Source organism: Nycticebus coucang, chromosome 3 (genome assembly GCF_027406575.1).
Source record: "Nycticebus coucang isolate mNycCou1 chromosome 3, mNycCou1.pri, whole genome shotgun sequence".
Classification (NCBI taxonomy): Eukaryota; Metazoa; Chordata; class Mammalia; order Primates; family Lorisidae; genus Nycticebus; species Nycticebus coucang.
The window spans coordinates 6,394,031-6,418,952 of record NC_069782.1 but is presented as its reverse complement, the minus strand read 5'-3'; the positions used below and the strand labels follow the sequence as shown (position 1 = coordinate 6,418,952).

Sequence of the window (24,922 nt, the reverse complement as noted above, 5' to 3'; positions counted from 1 at the left end):
CTGTGGGCATCTCCCCCAGCCAATAGGCATTCTTCTGTCCTTCCCTTGGAGCAGAGACTGGGCTAGGGTGTCTTCCTTCCCCCCACAAGAGAGAGTGTCAAATGAATACCCTGCCCCACTTGATCTGGCCCAGGCACAGCACCCCTGATGCCACTGCTTCCCTTGGTCCATTCATTCCCTCACCCAGTGCTGTGGGACCACCTGGAACCACAGAAGGGGAGTGGGAAGCAGATTCAAGGGTCCCAGTCCTGGGCCTCCCTGCACCCCATCACCAGATCCCATCTGAACCACCCCTCATACCTGGCACCCTTTCTCGTCATCAAGGGGCAGGTGGAAGGAGAAAAGGATCCAGGAAGAACGGGATTTGAGTCCCCTCCTTGATTATCAGCATGAGATAGGACATGCCCCACAGGTGAGATGGAGCTGGGGTCAGAGCAGGTGCTGAATGGCTCTAAAAGACTCAAAATGGGGCTGGGCGTGATAGCTCTCCCATTACCCCAGCACTTCTGGAGGCAAAGGTGGGAGGATCTTGAGGCCAGGAGTTCCAGAAAAGCCCGAGCAATAGACTGACCCTGTCTCTACTAAAAAATAGAAAAATTAGCTGGGTGTGGTGGCGCCAGCCTGTGGTCCCAGCTACTCAGGAGGCTGAGGCAGGAGGATGGCTCCAGCCCAGGAGTTTGAGGTTGCAGTGAACTATCAAGAGGCTATTGCACCTAGTGTCAAAAGAAAAAAAAAAAAAAAAAGACTCAAAATGAATCCTTCTGGTCCTGCTCTATGACTCAGTCTCTTACTGCCTGCTCAGCTCCCTTTCCTACTTCAGCTGCGCTCTGCAGCTCCGGAGGAAGTGGGTACACGAATTACAGCAGCTGAGGATGGGGTCTGGGGGTTTCCTCCAAGGCGCCTAGGGAGCCGGCTGAGAAGCGAAAGGTGAGTCCCAGCCCCGCCCGCAGGCGTGCACTTGGCCCCTCCGAGGCGCAGCTCGGTCTGCGCTCAGACCCTCTCCCAGTCAGCAGGCTTAGCGCGCTCCAGCAAACTTTCCGCGCCTGGAACCTGCCTGCGTCTATACCTGCTCGCGTTTCTGAGGCTCCTAGACCACAAGCACGTGTCTACACAGCCTCACCTGACCCCTGGTCCCTGGAGGACGCCTCAGTCATTCCACAGGCTCACAAGCGGCCGTGAGGCTCCGTCTTGACTACCTCCGGATTTCGGAGTTGCCTCGGCCGGACCACCTGCGCTGGTCACACTGCCTGGGCAGCCCCGGGATTACCGGAGGTACTTCAGCACCGGGGCCGCGTTCACACCACTCAGCGCTCACAAGACCCTTTAGAGCGCGGACCTGGGCGCAGACTCCGCGACGGCCGCTCAGCGTGCGGGGGATGCCCGCGATCTTCTCCCGGTGTCCCCAGTCCCCAGCAAAGCCGGCCGGGGGCTGCTTACCTTGCCGGCGCCCTCACACTCCTGTCCTGGCTGTGCCGTCTCTTTCACACATTTTGTAATATTGTCGATAGCGAAAGAAAATGTTGTAAATCCTCTTGCGGGCACGTGGCTGCCCCCTCGACCCCCTTGTCCCTTTTTCTGGCCCTTAAGACAATACTCGGCCCCAGCGGCCGGCAACTGGCCACTGGGCTCCAAGCGGGCGAGGCTGACCGCGGAGGGGCGTGGTCTGGGGCGGTGCAGGGGCGGGACGGGGCGGGACGGGGCGGGGCGCGCGGGTTCTGGCTGCCCTCCTCCGGGAGACCGTGGCCTGCGACTGGGCTCCTGTTCTATCTCCTGATTGGTCATCCGGCCTGCATTACTGACGCCTGATTGGGTGAGATGAAGAAGGGGCTCAAGACCGTGGGGGTGGGGGCTTGCGGATGATATTCTTTGCCTTTTCTTTCCCGAGGCGGCTGCTGCTTTCTAGGGCTCCTCTGAACTCTGCAGCTTTTCCCTGTCTGCTTCTGAGCTCCCCATCACAGCACCACCCCCAGGGGTAACTACCCTTCCCTGCCTTTCTCCACCAAATAGCACTTTGAAGTCAGGACACGAGGTTTGCGCTGCTCACTACTGTATCTCCGGGGCTTGGCACACACTAGGTGCTCAGAACGACAGTTCATTAGCCGAATGAATTAACAGAAAATATGCATACAGATTTTTACAACTATCTTTAATGCTGACAACATCCGTAGGAAATGGTATTACTATTCCCCACCAAGGATAAAAAGAAATCAAGGTGTAGAGAAATGTGGTAACCTGGGAATGAATGGCCTAGCTGATGCTGGGACAAGCGTCCATCCCTGGACCAAAGATCCCGTCTACGCAGTCGTGCCCTGTGGGGTGCCGGACCCTCCGTTTCCCATCTATCAAAAGACAGTGTTGGATTAAAGCAGAATATGATTTTAGAAGACGTTATTTCAATGAACAGCTGTACCCAGCGCTGTGCGTGGCAATATGAACAGACGGCCCCTGCCTCCATGTTATTAATAAATTCCTGGTAACCTCCCTCTCCCTTCCTGGGAATTCCTCCCCTCGCGGAAATCACAGGGGAAATTAGAAGCACTTTGCTCAAACCAGGCTACATTGCCCACTCCTGACAGTTTGGGGGCATGTGGGGTGGATTTTCCTGGGAGATCCAGGGGGAGCATCATTAAGAGATGCTGTTCTCTTGGGGAGAGAGAGTCCTTGGGAACTCTCTGGGTGGATCTTTCAATTGAGAGATGGGGTTTGAGATAGGAGGTGGAGAGGGCTTGCTCTAACAAAGGGAGGTGCAGGAGCTGTTCCTAGAGTTGGACAGGAGAGGGTTAATCAACAGGAAAAAAAAAAGAACGCCGTCTGAGGTCAGGTCTCCTGGACACTGGGCAGCCAGATTCAGGTGTTCATGTTCACGGGACAAGCCAGCTTGATGGCATGATGAATGAGCTCTCCCTGAGTCTGTGTCTCCACACGGCCTTAGAGAGACACCGTGGGTCACTGGCTTTGGAGCCCATACTAATCCAATGTGACCTTATCTTAATTTGATTACATCTGCAAAGACCCTATTTCCAAATCAGGTCCCATGCACAGGTATCCATGGTTAGGACTTCAACATATCTTTTGGCGGGGGGTGGGGGTGGGTGGGGGTGGAGTGGGGGGGGCACAATTCTACAAGGCTCAATGAGGAAAGAACATTCTGGTTAGAGGGGAACAGCAGAGCACAGGCCCCAAGGCTACCCATGGTGGATTACCCACCTGGCTGTCCGCTGCTTTTGTGGGCTTCCATAGTGGATTCTGGTACCTGGCCGCTACCTAAACAGAGCCAGGACAGAGCCTGCCCTCTGAATCACAGGACTTCTCTGGCTTCCTCTTCTAGCTGACCCTGCCCTGAGGAGGGTCCTACCTGCCCATCCCTCCGCCCCCTGCCTGCTGGTCCTCACCCCCACCCACATCCTGAGATAGACAAGGACAATAAAAGCTGTTTCACAAGCAGCTGGTGATTAATCACCAAGTTAATTAAAGAGGCAGTAATTGCACTCTGATTTCAGAGGAAGGAGCAATGTCTTGGGTAGGGGTGGGTGGTCAGCTTAGGTCTCCTTGACAAGATGGAGCCAGAGGACAGAAAGGATTTGAAAAGACAGGAAGAAAAATAAGCAACCACTTTTTAAAAGTGGGTGCTTCAACTATAGCTGTGATGTTTCATTTGACAGAGATAGGTGGTGGGCTTAGATGTTTAAGCTTATCTATGTGCTTTTCCATGTCTTTGAAATATTTCATTAACAACAACAAAAAAAATGGCAGGGGGGAAGTCAAGTTTTTCTAAACTCTCATTTGGGATTTATAAATGGCCTCAAATGCCAGTGTGCCTCACCTTACACAATGGAGAGGGCCTTAAAATTATGTGTAGATCGAATCCCCTTTGTCCACCCAGTACATCTGAACACCACTGATGCTCTATCTTCATTTCTGATTGATTTTCCCTGGTAGAGGCACCAAATTCTTTGCTTTAAGTGTCAGGCTCTCTCTGTCAAGTAGTTAATGACCTATAAAGCACTTAAAATGTACTGGAGGAGATGCCATTTGGAGGCACCCCACAGTGTATCCTCTCCTATTGTCAGTAATCACCCCTCATTTATTTGCTCTTATTGGTTTGGAATTTGCTATCGGGTTTCCTGAGAGCCAGGCCCACTAGGAATGGTCCAATTCTGTGCGGGCTCAGATAGGTACTGCAGTTGATACCCAGGGGCAGTGGCAGCAGGTGTGGCCTCTTTTCTCAAGAGTCCTTCAGCTTCAGTGCCCTGGTCATCTCGGCCACCCATTCCCCAGCTTTGCCTTTTGCAAGCTGAGTGATTGTAGACATTTACTGCCCTTCTCCGAGCCTCAGTTTCCTCCTTCATTGTGCCTCAGAGCAAGTGCCTGCCCTTGGAAAACTGGAGGATGACACCATCCTCCTAAGGTCAGCACTGGGATTAAGAAAAGAGGCCCAAGTTCAGGGTGAGCACAAAGGCCTGGCCTGGGCTCCTCTAGGAAGAAAAGTGTTATTCTTTATTTTTTATGGCTGCTGTACAGTTTCCACAAACTTGGCAACTGAAAACAACACACATTTTATCTCTTACATTTCTACAGACCACAAATGCAAAATCTGTTTCAACAGGCAGAAACCAAGGTGTTTGCAGGGCCATATTTCCTCCAGAGGCTTGGGGAAGTGTGTGTTTCCTTGCCCTTTCTGGCTTTAGAGCTAAATTCCCTGGCTATAGGCCCTTCTTCCATGTTCACAACCAGCAGCATAGCATCTTCAAATTCCCTGCTTCCATCATCACATGCCTCTGCCTGTAATCTCCCTCTGCATCCCTCTTGTAAGGACATTTGTGATTAAAATGATCCAGGATAATCTCCCCATCTCAAGATCCTTAATCACATCTGCAAAGTCTTTGCCATATAAGGTAATATTTATAGGTTCCGGGGATTAGGGTACGTACATCTTTTTTTTTGGCAGTTTCTGGCCAGGGCTGGGTTTGAACCCGCCACCTCTGGCATATGGGGCCGACGCCCTACTCCTTTGAGCCACAGGTGCTGCCCAGATATGTACATCTTGAGGGGCTGTTATTCAATCTACTACAGAAAGTCACCAAGGAAAGTGGCTCAGATCATGGGTTCTAAAAGCAATTCTGGGGCTTGGAGCTCAGTTGCACCCACCACCTGCCAGCTAGGTGGCCTTGGGCAAGTTGCTCTGTCTCCGTGAGGCTCAGTTTCCTCATCTGTAAAATGGGATCAATGCTTATATCCAGATAAGAACTCAGTAGGTGTTTAACTAGCTATTAGGCAGAGGGAGCTTCATGTGCCAGAAGTTCCTTCTGAGGGAGGGAGGACGGGTGAGAAAGGGGACAAGGCAGGCCAGACTAGGATGGAAGAAGCTGGGCTAAGTCCCAGGGAAGAGAGAGCAATCTGTCCTCAGGGCACAAAACAGGGAGCATAGAAGGTATTTAAATAGGGCAGCTTTCTGTTGTTTTTGTTTTGTATTATTGAAATGTAATTCACGTATCATAAAACTCACCTGCGTAAAATGTCCAGTTCAGTGGTTTTTAGCATATTCACAAGGCTGTGCTACTGTCTAATCCCAGAACATTTCTATTACCCCACAAAGAGGCCCCAGACCCATTAGCAGTTCCCTAAAGCAGTGAAGTTTTAGGATGAAGCATCCTAATAACCTCTACGATCTCAAACCCCAGGCTTGAATCCAGAAAGAAGGCAGGAGCCTCCTGAGCCCTGAGTTGTGGCAGGAAGAGCAGAGGCTCCGAGGCCAGAGTGGCCCAGGGGTCAGCTTCCTCCTCAGCTTCCACAGCTTCCTCTCTTTATCCCACAAGACAGGGATAACCCCTGTGCAGGACTGATGGGAGGCTTGGCTGCAAGGGCTTGGGGCTCACTTGGCATCACCACCATTACCGTCTTTATTCCTGGGCCTGTACTTGGCTGCAATGTCAGTCACCCTCATGGCTGAGTCATGGACAGTCCTAATGGGTCAGGGAGGCCAGCAGCTCTCCTGGTTATACTCCAGCAATGTGGCGCATTGGGGTCTCCCTCGCCCATAGGAGGCAGTAGGCTGTGAGACCACTGGAGGAAGGGGGTGCATTTGAGGCAGCCCTTCACCTTCCCCACCAAATCAACCACTCTTGGGATGTCTGTGACCTGGCTGCAGCATGAGGGCCACCCATAGGGGTTCTCCAATCCTCCTACCACCCTCACCCCCCAACCCCGACTGGGCTCAGTTCTGCTGGCTCCTTGGAGGGTCTTAAGCCCTGAACGGTCAAGGGTGTCTGGCCTAGGCTAGAGACAGCTGAGGCAGGAGCAGAGGCCATCTGGTGAGGCAAAAGACAGAAGTCAGGACATTGCTGAACTTGCTGAAGCGTCCCCTGGCAGTGATAGGGGCTTCTGGGATCAATTAGCAGAAGCACCATAACAGAGCTCACGGCCCCTGATGTGCAGTCTGCAGGCACGTGTCATTGGAGCCTCTTGACAGCCTTGGCAGCCAGGAGTTGAATAGGGGTGGGAGGACAGCTGGCTTTCCCCTTATGCCTGGCCTGGCCTCCAACAGCTTGGCACAGAGCCACCTAGTCCCCACTAGGTGGGCGGTGCTGGCCTTCCCAAACCTGCCCTTCTCATTGCCTTGCCTCTCTTGGCATTGTGGGTGCAGCAACCTGCCTGTCTCAATTTTTACACAGGTAAATGGGTCACATGTTAATTAGAAATCACTTCCTGGAAATTGAAAGAAAATTATTCTCCCTTTTTTTCAGCAAGAACAGGCACTGAACCACCAGCAAAGGAAAAGGAAATTCATTTATTTCTTTTAACAAATGACTCCTGAGCCCCTACTAGGAGTCAGGCACAGACAAAGAGAAGCAAATAAGGTGTTTGCCATGCTAGGAAGCCCAGGGCTTCCTGGGGAGATGGGTGTGTGTGAACTGATTCAGCACAGGAGAGAGCAAGAAGAGGGTTGAATAAACTGCTTGGTGGGGGAGAGGGTTTTGGGAAGACTTCATGGAGGAGGTGGCATTTGAGCAGGAATTCCACAGGCAAAAAATGGGCTCAGGGCCTCCGCAGGGAGAATGGAAGGACCATCGGCTCCGGAGAGGGGAGGAATTTGGTATCTTGGGGTGCAACAGCTGTGGACGAGAGCATGGATGGCGTGGGGGTGACTTTGGTCCAGCAAGAGCTGATCAGAAATGAGCTTGTGGATTCTGTGAAGATAGAACCGTCTGTCTATTTTCCCCAGCAAGGGACCTGGTACATAGTCGAAGCATGACAAATGATAAATGTTGAAAGAACAAAGGGGTGGCAAGAGCCCTTGCCTAAGGGGGGGCTAAGGGGTTGAGCCTCCATCCTGTGGACTGTGGAATCCGCAGTGAGGTTTGGTGTGAGGTAGTGGTCCAGCTTCATCCTCAGCATGTAGAGGTCCAGGTCTCGCTGCACCGTTTGTTGGAAAGACTATTTTTCCCCCATTGGAAATGAGCTTGGCCCTCTTATTGCAATGAATTGACCAGAACCAAAGGGTACCACAGGGTTTCAAGAGGAGGGTGAAATCGTCACATCTGTGCTGTAGAAAGTTCTGTTTGGTGCAGAGACTTGGAAAGGCTGGGAGGAGGAGGGGTTGGAGGGAGGCTCTGATGAATGGGCTTGAAGCTGCTACAAGTCCTGGGGAGAAGAGTAATCCTTAGCCTAGGCCGGTAGTGAGGAGCCAGGTGCAGGGCAGAGTGCTGAGCCAAGGCCAGGTCAGCCAGAGTCTCTGGGGAGTGGGGAGGGGTGGGTGTGGAGGAGAGAGAAAAGCCTATCCTCTCAGCCCTTCAAGGTCCACAAAGTGGTAAAATAAAACCCACCATAACCATTTGCAAAGTAGGTTTTCAGATAATGAGAGGATTGTAAAGGCAAAACAAGGCCAATTACAGTGGCATTATCCTGGATTATAAAGCTTCTGAGAGGCAGCCCACACTTGCAGGCATGCCATGCCTGGGACTTTCCAGGAGACGCTTGGGGTCAGGATGTCCAGACCTCACAGCAGGACTCTCCAGCCTCTACTGACCTGCCTCAATTTTCCCAAGGAGAGAGACCACAGGGAAGCAGGAGGATCCCCCACCCTGACACCCACACCCACACAATTTTGAGAAATTGGATGTAGGGAGTAGTGCGAGGCTGACAAGCCATCTCTGAAGGAAATTTGTGCTTCCATGAGCTTCCCCAGTCCTGGAAACATCACATGCCTCCCCTTGATGGCCTTTTCTGCCTGCCCACCATTTTACCCCCTACCCCTTCTGGGCTGTGTGACCTTTAGCCCGGTAGCTAGCTCCTCAGGATTAAATGAGATATTCTAGATAAAAACTGGAGGAATAGAAACCAGTACAACCTCAGTGCCTCACGATTTGGCAGCGTCTGTTAAAACAGTGACTTTCCACACCCTGGACCCCAGGAATCCCTTTTAGTCATTCCCTGCAGAGAAAGTTTTGCAGATGTGTCCAAGGAGGCATTTACCAGGATGTTCCCTACAGCACCTTATGTGAGGCTGAAAAATCGTAAACAACTGAAAAGCCCTTCAATGGGGGCCTGATTAAATTAGGGCCCATCCGTTCCACAGTTCCACAGCATCCTTCCCTGTAATTAGAGTCTGGCGGCTCCAATGTGCTGTCTCAGGCAGATCCCACCACGTGGGGCCGCGTGCACAAAGAGAGTGCAAACAACACCTACGGAATGGTTCCATTTGAGCTGTTCAGAAGCCCACACAAACGCCGTGGATTTTCTATGTTCGCATATATGTACACAGATGCAATAAAAACAGCAGTGAAGAAAGCACTCCCATATGACCCAGCTGGTTACCTCCGGGGAGGAGATTGGGATGGAGGCTGAGAGGTGGCAGGTGCATTACAGGGAATTTTATTTTGCTGGAGTTTTAATGTTTTACTACAACATATGCCTCTGTTACCTGCATGTGTCACCTGCATATCACACAAAAAAAAAACCTGTGCTAACACCAAGTACAGAGAGGATGGCTTGACCCACTCTCAGTCAAGGCTCTGAGGCCATAATCATGAACAAAGGTCAAGGAAAAAAAGTGTCTTCCAGCTTCACGCTCCTGGACTCAACTTTTGAAGTCTGGATTCAGGGTTGGGAAAGCCCCTCAGGTGGGCAAATGCCATCCCCCGACATTCTGGAGGGACAGAGAGAAAGCCACTCAGCCTGCCTGGGCTGAGGCAACTGCCCACCTCTCCTGGATGAGCTGTCTGCCAAGAAAACTATTGAACTACATAAAAATCCATCCCTGAAATCCCAGAGGCATCCTTAGAATGGAGCATGGCCTTTAAATTGGAATGTGTTTAAAAAAAGAGCAGGTTTTGTCTGCAACTAGATTTCAGATTTGTGAGGGCTGGGGCCAAAGAGCCCTGGCTACCCCGGCCCAGGCCCCACACTCACATCTTGCAATGTGAAGGGAACCCCCATGTGTTCCCATGGAAACTGCTGCCAGAATCCTCTGGAAAGTTTTGCTGAGGAGGGGCCCCCACTTCCCACACCCCCTTCAGGCTCCTAGGCTTGCTTTTCCCAGATGATTTTCTCAAGCAAGTGCAAGGAGGAGCAGGAACCAGAAGGAGCAATTTCTGGCCATTTATGACTGAGGCTGTCCCAGAGAGGCAGGAGTGGGGGCTGGAGGGTGTCAGAAGCAGCTGAAACCATCGTATGCCCTGAGGCTCTGAGGAGGCCGGTGCTGCTAGGAGGGCAGAGCCGAGAGAGGGGTTTGTGGGGATCCCGTTAGGGCAGGGCCAGGCCAGGCCAGGCAGAGGGAAGCCCTGCTAAGACCTCCTGCCCTGGGGTTTGGGGGCGGGGTCCTGCAGAGGCCATAGGGCTGGTGTTCCCATCTGCTCTTCCTTGAAACTCCATAAGCCTGCTGGACTCAGGAGCCCGGGAGGCAGCTGTGCCCAAGGTAGCGTCACCTCCTGAGCAGGCATGGAGTTCATTAAAACCAGCCTCCTGGGGAGCTAGGGCCTCCCACCCAGCCTGCTAATCCCACTAAGAGCCCTCCTTGCTGTGCACCTGAAGGCTGGGGCCCAGAATCAAGTTGGAAGGCCCCTGGCTGTCCTATGGACCCAGAGAAGCCTGGTGCCACTCTAGTAGAGGGCACAGGGGACTTCTTCCAGAGGTCAGTTTGCACCCAGCACCCAGGTCCCCGGCCTTTCTGTGCCAATGCGGCTTGGGGGCTGGAGTCAAGGCCTGCCAGGGTTGTGTGCCCTCCATGGGCACATTTGGAGCTCAGGGCAGCCCAGGAGGTGGGGAGAGAGGATCAACCTGTCCCTTTCACAAATGAACCAACAGTGGGAAGGGCCAGGGCGGGATGCAGGAGAGCGGAGAGGGAGCAGAGCCGGAGAGCTACGCCACACAGACCCCTGTCTGCCTGGGGATGGGTCTCCGAATGCGCTGCAGGGCTGCCGTGAGGGGAAATGAGGGCGAGTGGGTGCTGGGCACAGCAGAAACCACTCAGAGTGGTGCTGAGGAACCACCATCCCCGGAGACCCACGAGGTGGAACCTGCCCTCTGCCCATGGGTGCCAAGCCACATAACTAGACCACCACGGAGGGAGGTGGCCTCAGGGGGCTGGGGCTTCAGTCCACGAGGCAGGAGGGAAGGGGCCTAAGGCAGATAGACAGAGAAGGACTGGAGGAGCCTCAGGTGGTAGGGTTGGGATAGGACAGATGAGGGGACTTGGGAGGGGGGCTGGGCCTTGGACTGGAGGAGGGGCAGTGAGGCCACGAAGGGAAGGCCCAGGGAGCAAAGGGCCAGAAGTAGGAGTATAAAGCCCAGGGCCCGCACCTCCTCCCCATCCCTCTCATCTGCCTCCTCACCGCATGCACCTGGCCCCTGCAGGTGCCCAGCCTGCCAACCGCCATCAGCTGTGTCCTTCACCTCCAGATTTGCCCCCAAGCCTAGCCCCACCTCTGGGAGGTTTATCTTCCTTGCCCACACACCATGCCTCCCACACCAGTCCCTTGTTCCCCGCTGGTGACTGGGTGGTGGTCCTCCACTCTCTACTTCACCAGATAAGGCTCTTCCTGGCACAGGCTGATGCCGAGGGAGCCACCTGCACCCCTCTGCCAGGTGTGAGGGGATGAGGAAGGCTCCAGGAATAGGAGGTGTCCAATCTAGCCCTCAGAGACTGAGTAGCACTTGACTGGCTGGTCAGGGGAGGAAGGGCCCTCCTGGTAGATGGAACAGCCTGGGCAAAGGCCAAAGATGCATGAAACACTTGGTGGTTGGGGCCGGGGAAGCAGGGTGGGGAGTGGGGGAGGTGTGGCTGGTCAAGGGCCCTGAGTGTGGCCAGAAGGGCTTTGGATGTGAGGGTGAGGTGATGGGGTGCTCCTGGGAGCCTACTCCTGGGTCAGGGCAAGTCTTTGGACAGAGGGGCTGCCCTGGGCCTCTGATCCATGGGCAGTGGGGCTCATCTAGAAGTTTTCATAGACTAGGTTGAGTTCACTGTTGTCCTCAGGTCTCTGCAGATTCTCCTGGACAAAAAAAAAAAAAGGGAGACAGACAGAAGACAGAGACAGAGAAGAGACAGAGAGAGTGATAGAGAAAGAGACAGAAAAAGAGGGATGAAGAAAGAGAGAAAAGACAGAGAGAGAGGAGACAGAGAGAGATGGAAAGGAACGTCAGGTGGGGAAAAAATGAGCTCGCACTAATTTGGTTCTAGTCAGAGGCAACAGATCCACCTCCTGTAAGGTTTTGGGGGATGTTGCCCTGTCCTGCCAGCCTCTTCTCCCACCATGACACCCCCATTCCTGCTGTCTGCCCTCCAGCCACACGGGCCCCCCCTTTCCAGCCTCAGAGCCTCCCCCCCACACTCTTCCTTCAGTCTTGGATGCCCCCCCACCCCCGTTCCCTGACTATCTCCTACTCACCGTGTCGGGGGGTTCATCTTAGAGTCCCAGAGACTGCCCCCCAGGCCTGGACTAGACCCTCCTTAGAACCTGCTCCTGATAAGAGGGCTACAAATGTCTCTGTGTGTCCACAGTGTCAGTGACCCTGGTCTGTAGTATGAGGCTCCCAGAGAGCAGGAACATGCTAGTTCTCTTGTCTAGTTACCCCCGGTCTGGCACGGGGCTGGCACTGCCTGAGAGAGCCCAGACGTCCTTGGGACTCCCAGCATGAGGGGACCTAGCTCAGGACTGAGTATAGAAGGGGCTTTGAGAGCAGGAGATTCCACAAACAGTGCCAGCCTGGGCCAGAGAAGGCCAAGTTTCAGCCCCTGCACTCCCTGATGGCTCCTCCAAGGTGCCCAGGATCTCCTGGACAGGCTGAACAACACCTTGAACTGTTGTAAAGTGTTCAAAGCCCTGGTGCAGCAGATGTGATTCGCTCTGGGAGTCATTTGAATTCAGGGGTAATCAGTACTGCAGGAAAACATCACTCATCCACTTTACAGATGAGCAAATGGAGGTTTAGGAGAGAAAGTGTGATTAAGTAATATGCCTGAGGTCCTACCATGACAATAATAGAGCCCTGCCCAGGCCAGGGAGCTGACACCAGCTCACACGAGCTCCTGACGGTAGCCAACCCCAGCCTAGGGGCATCTAGACACCTAAACATTTACCCCTTGCCTGATTGGCCAGTGGAGACAAGTGCCCATGGTAGTTACGGTTGCTCCTACTGCTTGGACAATGGTGGGGTCCTGAGTAGCCCTCTCAGCACAACATCTATCTGATGGGTGCCGTTAGACTCCTCAGTTTATAGACAAGACGGCTTAGGCACAGAGAAGTCAAGCACTTTGGTTGGGGCTGCACAGCTGCTAAAGGATGGAGCAGGAATTCAAACCTCAGGAGAGGGCTGAGATTCAGATGACCAGAGAGTGGGATATAATGAGAAGCCAAGATTGGTGTCCCCAAGCCCAGGGCTTGTATCCCAGCCCCTGCATACCTGGGCGAGAGGGCCCTGGGTGGTGGGCAGGCTGCCATCCTCACTCTCCAGGCAGGCGTAGACCTCAGTCTCTCGGCGTTGCAGGGCCTGCAAGAGACAGGGGGCCAGGTCAGAGGCAAGTATTCTGGGGGCAGTTCCCAGACTCCTTGGCTGGCATCCCAGCCTGTCACACACTCTGCTGTGAGGGCCCAGGGGAGGACGGAGCCCTGGAGGCCAAAGCCAGGCCATACCTTTGCACCTGCAGCCCCTTCCTCAGCCACTTCACCCCATCCCTGCCTGTACAGGGCTCTCAAGAAGAAGGGTCCAGGCATAGTCCTTCCGCCCCTGACTACAGGGATGCTGGCAGCCAGCAGCCCTTACATGACACCTGTAATCATTACTTCAATAGGACGCCCTCCCGACATCTGCCCTCACTCCGCTGGCTCAAAACCCCTGTCCCTGTGAGAGTCCCACTCTCACACCCTCATCCTCTAGGTTTCCCCTGATCCCCACCCCAGCCTTTGCTCACACATGACCTAGGTACCCACTGGGGTCACCTCCTTGCCCATTGAGCCTGTGAAACTGCTGGGGGATTCTGGAGCCCAGCCCTGGCTCTCAGCATACCCTCTTCCCCTCCCCCTACCTATCATTTTCCTTTCATCCCCCTCAGAGCTACCCCTCTGGACCATCTTGGTTCTTATCATTCCCCAAATGCTCCTGGAAGTCCCACGCTCCCACCTCTGCCCCAGCGCTGTCCAAGCCCCATCCTGAGGCAGCTGAGGGAGCGAGACTTGGCTTCCTTGGGCTTATGTGTGCCAGATAACCCATATGAGCCCACAGGATGCTCCTGAGCCCTCTGTCACGGGAGATGAGATAAGCTCCACCGAGACCCTGGCCTCTGCGGCTCCCTGCACTGGGGCAGGTAGGAGTCCTGCTCCCCAGCAGCCCCCTTGAAACTAGAAGTCCTTTGAGGGCAGAGATGGTGCCTGATTGTTCTCTGGTTCCTGTCCCTACAGCTGAGCTTGGCATGAAGGGAGAGGTACCAGATGGGCTTTGGTGAGGGGCTCCTCGCCCACTTGCCTGTGTCCTCAGGCCACACTCATACTAGGCCCAGCTACAAGAGGCCTGACCAGAGGACCTGAAGATGGTAGAAAGAACCACACTTTGAAGTCAGACAAGACTAGGTTCAACTTGGTTCTGACACCTGTCAGCACCAGGCAACCCCCTAAAAACAAATAAAACAAAACAAACGAACAACAAAAAAGAAAAAAAAATATCTGTGCCTCAGTTTCCCCATCTGTAAAATGGAAATAATCATATCTATCTTGGAGGCTCAATGTATGATTAAATGAGATGTTGTGCATAAAAGGCCCTGCACACCATCAGGCAAATAGTGGGTGCTTAATAAGCAGCTGTTAAATGATCATCAGGGAGGGGTAATGTTTGCTTCCCCTGTGGTCATAGCCTGGACGCTCTCTCAGAACCCGCTGGGCTCCAGTGCACAGCTCACCAGCAGCCTAAGCAAGAGTCAGAAGCCTTTCCTTCCCGTGTACAAGTGTACATGTCATATGGATGCCGGCTGGTTGCCAAGGAGGCGGTTTCCCTGGCAACAGGCAAGCAGGGGTTGCCGAGGCAGGCTGGAGAGACAGGTGGTGCTCAGAGACAGGAGGAGGGCGGGGAGATGGGAAGGGAGGAGGAAGAGAGGCGCCAAAAGGCAGCCGGGCATGAAAATCCATGTAATAAACCATTTGGCACTTGGGAGACCCTCACTTCAAGGTCATCAGCCATGGGGATGGTATGGTGGCCCTGGGGACAAGTTCAAGGGGTTTCTGAGCTAGAAACAGGCTGGGTCTTGGGAAAGGGGCTTCCACCCTGCTCCCTTCCCGCCTTCCAGTAGGAAAGGGAGCAGGGTCATCCCAAAGAGGAGCCCCATGTCCAGTGGAAGGAAACTTCCAAGGCCTGCTCTGGCCGGTGAGTCTTTATGCCTTGAGCATCACCTGCCCCAGCAAGCCTGTCACAGGAGATGGGGTATGCTCCTGAGCAGCCCTGTGTGTCCCACACTCTGTCCACCCTGGCTTGCACCCCTCCAAATTCAGACAGATCCGAGAGCCCCTCCAAGCTGGACATTTCTGATCACAGAGAGAAGGGAGGGAAATGGCCTCTTTGCGGGCATCTCGGCAGGAGAGCAGATCTGGGATCCCACAGCGGTTCCGTCTCCGTTCTGCCCAGCTCAGATGGGTTATCTGGCACACATAAGCCCAGTGAGGCCAAGGGCGTCAGAGCCAGGGAAGGAGACTGCCCTGGGAACCTCTAACCCACAGCAGGCTAGGGGGATAGCCATATAGCAGGCAGGGCAGGGGCAGCTGCTCGGCTGAGGGCAGGGCTTCTGTGGAGGTGGCCACCAATTAGCAGCTGCTGAGTGAAGCCTTTGACAAGTCCTGACCTGCTGGGCTGCATTTGTATTCAGGGTGTGACCCAGTCACCAGGCTGTGAAATGCAGTGTGCAGCCTTGTCAACAGGACACCCTCAGAGCCTCCCAACCAGCTCCTCCTGGCCCTCTTTGGTGACGATGGGGACAGCTTCCCTCAGGTGCCTACTGGGGGAAGACGGACCACATAGGCTTCTGGATGAGCTGCCTGTAGGGCTGGGCTGGGCTGGGTGACATGGGGATTATGCTGGGACTGGGGCCCAGGCCAGGGCTGTGTTCACTATGGCTGTTTGTCTGGGACACAGGCCCTCTAGGCCCTTCTGCTTATTGCTTCCCAGTGGTCAGTGGTGCTGACCTGAAAGGTCATTAGCCTGGCAGAGGTGTGAAGTCAGTGCCAAGGCCTTCCTTTGGGAAGGCTGAGGCCAGAGCTGGAGTCAGCTGCCCTGGGCCTGAACCTGATCTGAGGGTCCTGGGTACTGGGGTGATGGGTGATATCTGGGGTGATTTGTTCAGAAATGAGCTCTCAGTGGAGAAGGAGCACCCCAGTTCCAGCCCGAGCACTGGCAGTGGGGAACCTCTGAAGGCTCTTCTGAAGTCGTGTGTTACAAATGTCCCTTGGGCTACAGCAAATATCCATCGAGAGGGACTGTAGGCTGAGAGAGAGGACACCCACTGGGCCAGGTACAATCACAATGCTGATACTCCAGATTTGCCATGGGGCGTCTCTTCTGTCCCCTCTGCCCCATGTTGGGTCCTATGGAACCCCAGACACCTTGGAAGACAAGAACAGTTTTCTGCCCATCTATAGAGCAGTTGACCATTGAGCACCTACTGTATGCTGGGCACTTGGCTGGTATGAGGTGGGGAGGAGGCTGGAGACTGACAGTAAGCCCAGAAGTAAAAGGCTGCCAGGAGGGCACTGGAACGACCTCAAAGGAAGACAGGGAGGCTGGGTTGCGAGGTGGAGTGGAGAGGCTACAACGTAAGAGGAAAGTGAAGAAAGGTCCCATCTGAGCAGAGGGCTGAGGGAGCTGCCAGCACTCAAGCCCTGTGGGGCGTGCCTGGTGTGATTCTGTGCAGACAGAACATGTGAGGATGCTGGCTTTGACCCTGAACGAGATGGCTTTGACCCCCTGTAGGACCATGATGGCCACAAGAATTACTTCTGAGCCTGCTTCCAGGGATCAGAATCCACCAAGGGGTAGAGATTGACCCACCGCTGGGCTCTGAACGCCATCTCTACATTTGCACGGAGATCACACACCCCTGCCCTGGTGCTCCAGACAGCCCCACTAGGTGTGACTCACGTCACTGAGTGCCAGTCTAGGGTGCATGCCCTTGGCCTGCCTTCCTGCAGGATCAGGCCTGCCCTCCTAGTCTTCCCCAGCCCCTCCCCCCTCTTCTCTCAGGGGATTTCTAATAAAATTATTCCTCATTTAATCCCATCTTGTCTGCTTCTTGGAGGACCCAGGATGACCAAGGGCTCTGAGCAGACGGCGTGATTTGTTGATGATTTAGCAGGATCCCTATGGCTGCTGCCAGGTGGCAAACAGACTGTGGGGGCAAGGATGAAAATAGGCCAGCTGCCTAGGGACTGGCTGAAGGACCCCAGGCATGACGTGGGAGTGGGTCCCACCAGCGTTAGCACTGGGCAGTGAAGAGGGTTGGATTCTGGATATGTTCTGAAGCAAAGCAGAGATGGGCAGCGACTGAAGGAGAGAAGGAAGGGCTGAACACCAGTGTTTTCAGCCTGAGTAGCTGGGAGGATGGGGGGTGACTGTGGGAGGAGGCACCTACGTGGGCAAAGAATCAGGTTTGGCTTGAGCGTGATGCCGCTTAGACACACAAGCAGACTTGACGCTGGTGCTTAGGGCACTTTCTGGGCTGGAGACATGAAACTGGGCATGGCCTTCAAAACCTTGAGGCTGAACAACATCACCCAGGGAGGGAAGTGGAGATAAAACAGAAGGGGTCCCAGGCTCCAGTGCCTCCTCCAATGCGAAGAGGTAGGGGATACGCTGGTCCCGAGGAGGAACGAGGGAGGGGACTGAGGCGGCACAGCAGTGAGTCAAGGAAGATCAGGAGAGTGGGCTGTTTGGGAAGCAAGTGAAGAGGAGGGAGAACTCAGGGGTGTCAGCTGCTGCTGCTGATCATCGGGAAGATAAGGACAGAGAACTGCCCATGGGTTTAACAAGGTGGCATAATTGTGACGCAGAGAAGGAAAGCCATGGTGGAGAGGAAGGCTGCAAGCCCCACAGAGAAGGTCAGAGAGGAGAGGGAGAGAGGAGCGGCAGGTGAGAGTTTTGACAAGTCTGCAGTTCTGTTTCAAGGAGTTGTGGAGAAAGGGCAAGGAGCTGGAGGTGGCTGGGGGTGCAAGGTGAGGAATTTAAGATGGAAGAAATCACAGCATGTTTGTGAATGCAATATTGTCTTGTTAACCCTATTTTGCAGATTATGGAACCAAGACTCAGAAAGTGGCAGAACCAGTGAGCAAAGGAACTCGGCTTTGATCACTAATTTGTGTGACCCACCCCAAATCCATGCTGTTAATAGGTCAAAGTTTTAACAATAAATTGAAATAGTGTATCTTTTTTCATGTCATAATAGATCATGAACACTTACCCACAAGAATAAAGAGGAAGAATTAACATAATTAAAAGGAGAAATGGACAGATAGTCATAATGGTAGATTTTAACTTACTTCTTTTAACAACTGATAAAATAGACCAAAATAAATCAGTAAGGATCAAAAAAGCATATGGAATGTTTTAAAAATATGATCAACAAACTTCAACTAATTGATACATATAGAACACTCATTCAACCAGGCACCATAAAGGTTCTTTCCAAGTGCACGTGGAATATAACCTGAGCCATAAAGCAAGTCTCAAAAGGTTTAAAAGGATTAATATCATTCAGAGTATATTTTCTGATCACAGTGGAATTAGCTAGAAATAAAAAACAAGACATAATCAGAAGATAATCAAACATTAAGCAAAAGACATTCATTTAAATAACCAACAGGAAAAATTTTCAATGGAGATTTTAAACTGAAAAATAATGAAAATATGACATATCAAAACTTGTGGGGTGGCTCGGCACCTGTAGCTCAGTGGCTAGGGCACCAGAGCTGGTGGGTTCGAACCCAGCCTGGGCCGCCAAACAACAACTACAACCAAAATATAGCCAGATGTTGTGGTGGGCGGCTGTATACTTGGGAGGCTGAGGCAAGAGAGTCACTTAACCCCAAGAGTTTGAGGTTGCTGTGAGCTGTGATGCCACAGCACTCTACTGAGGGTGACATAGTGAGACTCTGTCTCAAAAAAAAAAAAACACAACTTGTGGGGTGCAGCTAAAGTCATACTTAAAGGGAAGTTCATAGCCTTAAATGCATAAATTAGAAAAGAAGAAAGATAAGAAACTAAGTGTCCATCCAAGAACATATAAAATCTTTCCTGGAGATTGGGAACAAGACAAGGATGTCTTCTGTCCCCACTCCTATTGTCCATCATATCGGAAGTCAGCAGTAAGATAAAACGAAAAAAAAAAAAGAAATAGAAGGTGTGAGCCTTCTTCTTCTAAAAGAAGAAATAAAATAAAATTCCATTATTTATAGATGACATGACTGGGTTCATAGAAAATTCAAAGGCATTAACAGTGAAACTATCAGAATGAGTGAATTCAGCAAGGTCATGCTACATAAAGCCAATATATGAAAACCAATCATACAGGCCATAGAAATTTAGAAAATAAAAACAGGGACAACACCTTATCAAGAGGATCTGTGAGATAGTGGGTGTAAAGTCCTACCACAGCACCTGGCACATCTTAGGTGCTCTACAAATGGCTCTCAATCTATCATTATTGTTAAGGGCATTCTTCTCTACCTAGATCCAACCCCAGCTTGTAGACCCTTGTCTCAGGGGTTAGAAAAGTCCCATGTCCTCCCATCACATCTCCTGTCTGGTTCTCAAGCCTCTGCCAGCCACCTGGCAACCCTGCAGGCAGCCGAGTCTCTTTACCACACTCAGAGAAGTCAGCCTGAGTCTCAGGATTCTGAACTCAGATGAGAAGGAAGCTCCATGCAAAAGAGCTCTTCCGTTAAAAATAAAGGATGTGGTCCACATAGAAAGACGTCCATGGAAAAAACAGTTGTACCACTCCAATTTTTTTCTTTAAAAAGAGGATGTGTGCAGCAGTGCCTGCGGCTCAAAGGAGTGGGGTGTTGGCCCTATATATCAGAGGTGATGGGTTCGAACCCAGCCCCAGCCAAAAACTGCAAAAAAAAAAAAAAAAAGGATGTATTGGGCAGCACCTGTGTCAATGGAGTAAGGTGAGGGCCCCATATGCCAGAGGTGGTGGGTTCAAACCCAGCCCTGGCCAAAAACAACAACAACAACAAAAAAAAAAGATGTATGAGTGTGTGTGCAGATCTCTTGTGTGTGTGTATGTTATATATATATATATTTTTTAATTTTTTTGAGATAGAGTCTCACAGGGTGTGGAACAAACAAGGCCCCCAACTCACGTCTCTGCTGTGATTGGAATTGACATAAAATGGTATCACCATAGGTCACAGCAACCTCAAACTCTTGAGCTTGAGCAATCCTCTTTTTTTTTTGTGACAGAGTCTCATTTTGTCACCCTTGGTAGAGTGTCATAGCTTACTCAACCTCAAACTCTTGGGCTCAAGTGATCCTCTTGCCTCAGCCTCCCAAGTAACTGAGACTACAGGTGCCTGCCACAACATCTTTTTTCATTTTAAGTAGAAATGGGAGTCTCACTCTTGCTCAGGATGGTCTCAAACTCCTAAACTCAGGCAATCTACCCATTACAGGATGTTGAGATTACAGGCATGAGCCACTGCACCAGGCTGAGCAATCCTCTTGCCTCAGCCTCCCAGGTAGCTGGGACTACAGGCATGTGCCATAACGCCCAGCTATCCTTGTATGTATTTACAGAAAAAATAAACCAGGAAAGAATAGAAATCAATGTTACTAATATTTATCCTGGAAGAAGATGGAATTAGGATGCTGGTTATTTTCTTCATATCCCACACGTGTGTGTTTGCGTGTGTGTGCAGAAACAAAGCAGCAGGGATGGGGGGAGAGAGAGAGATGTCTTCATTGAACAGCTGACCAGACTTCCTCATAGAGAAAAGCGGTGATGAGACTGGGTGCTGGAAGAGAGCAGAGACTGTGAGGAGAGCCACGCGTGCCCAGCAGCGGCTGGTGGGAATCCCCGAGGTGGGGAGGCTGAGACCCTTTGAGAACTGTCATATTCCACTAGGAACTGTGGGCGCTGGAACTATGGAACTAGGAACTATGTCCCCTCCGGGGGACATTCCCTTGGTCTCACTGACACCCGCCCCATCTTCAGCAGACACGGCCATATTCTGAACCTCTGTGTGGGGTTTTGTAGCCTTGGAAGAAGGACCCCAGTTTGTGAGTGGGTCCAGGTGGTGGGGATGGGAACAGTGGCAGCAGATACAGGCAGAATCCTAGCGCACCCAGGTGTGGAGTAGGAAGCCTAGCCTGGTGGCTCCAGGTCTCACAGGACTGAGAGGCCCAGCTGACACTGGTGGCATTTTTAAATTTTCTCTACAATGAACATATGTCATTTATAGAACTAAAGGACTGAAAAAGAGTGGTCCTTGCTCTCCTCCGCTCCAGTGTCAGGGCAGAGTGGCCACATGCTGGCTGGGTGGGGCAGGCCAGAGTGGCCGAGCCTCCCAGGCCCCACGCACAGCGGCCACCTCCCAGTAATTACGATGACCATTATGGAAAACGCTCAGGACACAACAGGGTGTGGAACAAACAAGGCCCCCAACTCATGTCTCTGCTGTGATTGGAATTGACATAAAATGATATCTGTGCTGGGAAGGGAGCGAGTGACTAACTGACCACCCTTGGTATGTTGAGGGCGTGGGATGGGCCTGAACTTTTCCTCTTTTTGTGACTTTGGGTTGTTGTTGCTGTGATGTTGTTTATACAATAAAAAAAGGAAGAAGTTGGGTAGCTATCACTGTTAGTGGCCAGATGAGGCATTTTAGTCATTCCTCCCCATCTTCTGGCCTCTCTACCTCTGTTCCAGAAGTAAAGAGCTGTGCCAAGGAAGGGAACAGGTGGCCCCTGACATCTGTGTGCTGTCCAGGGGCCCTGCACATGTAATGTCTTTTCACTTTCATAGAAATCCACCAGCAAGGAATCACTGTCCCTATGTCTACAGATGAGGAACTTGAGGCTCAGAGAGGTCACATGGCTAGTGCAAGACCCAACGAGGGCCTCAGACCCAGCACCAGGCCTGAGAGAGGAGGGCGCCCAGGCCCTGGAACTCACCATGTAGACGGACTCTGGGGGAGGCTGCTTGGGGCTGCCAGCACATCCTGGATCTGAGCACTTCTTGGTGGGGTGCCAACCTGGAAGTTGCATCTGTTTCTGCAGGGAGAAAGGAGTTGGGGTGGGGAAGAGCAGCCCCCTCATCTTCCTCCCCTGACACACCCCACCAGGGGAAATCATGGCAGATTGTCAGGAGGCCACACAGAAATTAATCACTCAGCACCTTCCACCCAGCTTCTCCTGGGAAATGTGGCGAACGTCTCCCAGACCCACATCAAAGCACTCACTCATGCACCTGGAGGGACCGGAAATGAAAAAGACCCACAGCATTGTCCATGGACAGACTACCTGGCCCAGGAGAGGCAGGAGCTGCAGGGCCTGTGGCCAGCACAGCAGGGACCCAGAGACGGAGCCGACTGCTATCAGTGGGGCCTGAGAAAGCATCAGCCAGGCCCAGCATCCAGTCCCACCATGCCCTCACTGGCTCTGGCCTCGAGCAAGCCATTTCCCCTGTCTGGGCCTCCTTGGGTGAGAATATCACAGGATCCAAAGAGGGGGTGGGGGGGTAGGTGCTTGGCACTGCAGTGGCACTTAGGAGGCTCTCCGTCAACTGATACACACTCATCTAATACCCATTAGCTAGGCAGCATGAAGGCATTGCCCCTGCCCTCCTGGAGTTCAGGGTCCAGGGAGAGACAGACAAAGATATCAAAAGGTTTTATGTGCACTGACCAGACCTCTGGCATGTGAGGACGAGGCTGTGCCCACTGGGTAGGAAGTGATGTTGCAGGTGAGATCCTGAGAGAAGTTCACTTAGCAAGCAAGGGAGGAGGGGGCTTCAGGCAAAGGGACCAGCTGTGACGAGGCCTGGAGATGGCGAGGCCCTTCAAGACAGTCAGCATGGCCAAAGAGAGGGACTGACCCTCCTGAGGGGTCGGGACGGCCCCACAGTTACAGTGACGCGTGGATGGAGGACAACATCTGAGGGCTTCAGAAAGCTTGTGCTGGCTGCTATAAGGGTGACTATGGAGGCTGGGCGGGCAGAGGGAGGCGGCACGGACCTCCCCCCTCATCCCAGCACCACGCTGCCAACAGTGGAGCACCAGGAGCCTCATCTCGGGGCAGGAGCTAATTAAAAACCCTGGCTGCCTGCCAATCCCAGCCCATTTACTCTAGGATTAGCTCTGAGAGCCACTTAACTCTCAGGCAGAAGCCGCAGTCATCCAGAGGCAGCACAATGATGGCCCAGAGCACGGGTCAGGTCAGGCTCCAAGCACCTGCCCACCTTCTCTCACGCAGCACCCCCACGAACCTGCAGCAGAGTCTTCAGATCGTCTCTGCCCTGCACGTGAGGGGCACAGGCTCAGCGAGGGAGGGTGACTTGCCAAGCAGTCAGGAAGTGGCAGAGGTAGGATTTGAACCCAGGTCTGTGTTTCACCAAGATATGGACCAGAGCTGGAGTCTCTGCTTTTCTGTTCCATTAGGACGTGCAGGTCTCACAGAAACAGTTAGGGAGGCTGGCGTCTAGGTAGCACTTAACAGTTTACAAAGACTCTGGGGCTTGTCCTTTTTTTTCATTTAATTCCCATAATGGCCTGGGGAGATAGGTGTGGAACTGCCCTTCTAGCAGAGAGGGTACTGAATTTCGTCTAGCTAGTAAAGGACTGCGTGGGGATCAAACTCAAAGGCCCCTTCCTTGGATCCAGTGCCACCTCCCCTGCATCACTTGCTTCTAGAGGGTACCCCAATTTCCTGACCTGGCAGCCCGGGCTGTGGCCCCTTCCAGGGCACCTCGATGCCACCTCTTGTTGAGACGCCTGGAGTCCTGCTGCCTCCCCCTCGCCGAGCCAGCCGGCCTGAATGCTGCCAAGCACAAGGATATGGGCTCCCGGCAGTGGATCTCCCAGGAGGCTGACCTGGGACAGCTCTTTTGGATCTGGACCACTGGCTAGGAAACACGGTCCCTGGAGCTTCAGTTCCCTGGGGACAAGCCTTACCAGCTCTCATGCCAGGTGCCAGGCCTAGGCTGGGCACTGAACACCCTGTGGTGAGCGAGACCAAGTCTTAGTCCTGGGGCTCTCTTACTGAGATTGAAGGGGTCACTAGGGAGTTAAGTGTCACTGTGGGGTAGTGGGAAGGAGCCTCCAGTCTGCAGGGGCCTGGCACAGACTTCTCAGGCCACATTGCATCGTCTCCTGAAGACAGGAGAGGCACGTTCAAGCTCTCCGTTCCGAGAAAGTGTCCCAGGCATTGGGAACAGCACATGGAACAGCACACAGGGGCAAGAGTGTCCAGATGTGTCAAGGACTGTCAGATGAACAGGGAAGGTGATGAGCCGGGAGGCTAGTGCAGGCAGGACCACAAAAGGCCACAGAGCCCTCACTCCAAAGGCGGCAGGGCTGCTAGGTCAGGAAATTGGTTGGAATCGAATTTTATAAAAAGGCTCCCTCAGGCCTGGCATGGTAGCTCATGCCCGTAATCTTAGCACTCTTGGAGTCCAAAACCAGTGGATCCCTTGAGCTCAGGAGTTGAAGGCCAGCAAGAACCTGTCTCTGCTGGTCAGGCACGGTGGCTCATGCCTGAAATCCCAGCACTCTGGGAGGCCGAGGAGGATGGATTGCCTGAGCTCATGGGTTTGAGACTAGCCTGAGCAAGAGCAAGACCCTGTCTCTAAAAATAGCTGGGCATTGTGGTGGGTGCCTGGAGTGCCAGCTACTTGAGAGGCTGAGGCAAGAGGTTCACTTGAGCCCAAGAGTTTGAGGTTGCTGTGAGCTATGACGCCATGACACTCTACTAAGGGTGACAAAGTAGGACTCTGTCTCAAAAAAAAAAAAAAAAAAGACCCTGTCTCTACTAAAAATAGAAAAATTAGCCAGGTGTTGTGGCAGGTGCCTGTAGTCCCTGCTACTCAGGAGGCTGAGGCAGGAGGATTGCTTCAGCCCAGGAGTTTGAGGTTGCTATAAGCTAGGCTGACACCATGGCACTCTAGCCTGGGCAACAGAAAGAGACTCTGCCTCTAAATAAAATCCCCTAATACCCCAAAGTAACAAAGACCCTGCAGGAAGGGCTGACTGTGCTGCTGGGGTAGTCCCTTCCCTAGGTTTTGCCCACAACCCTGCTGCCCCAGCCCCTTGCTGAGGCAGCCCCCCCGCCCCCCGCCTCTTCTGTTCCTGCCTCCCTCTGGCTCCCAGTGTCCCTGTGGGTGTGAACTTGGTGTCCTCCCTGCCTGGCCTGTTCTGGCCTCAGGGAGGCAATGCCCTTTCTCCAGACTCAGCCCAGT

At 52.9% G+C, this 24,922-nt stretch overlaps 1 protein-coding gene across 1 annotated transcript in view; it reads right to left on the bottom strand.

Annotated features, from left to right (window-relative positions):
- Positions 1-6,768: 6,768 nt before the first annotated feature.
- The window catches only part of NFAM1 (NFAT activating protein with ITAM motif 1), a 36,344-nt gene continuing 18,190 nt past the window's right edge, over positions 6,769-24,922 (bottom strand). The window contains exons 4-6 of the mRNA XM_053586242.1: positions 21,643-21,741; positions 12,898-12,984; positions 6,769-11,486 (exon numbers count right to left, since the gene is read on the bottom strand). Of these exons, the coding sequence (XP_053442217.1) occupies positions 11,427-11,486; positions 12,898-12,984; positions 21,643-21,741 (246 nt within the window). The 3' untranslated portion in view covers positions 6,769-11,426. The remainder of the gene's footprint in view (positions 11,487-12,897; positions 12,985-21,642; positions 21,742-24,922) is intronic.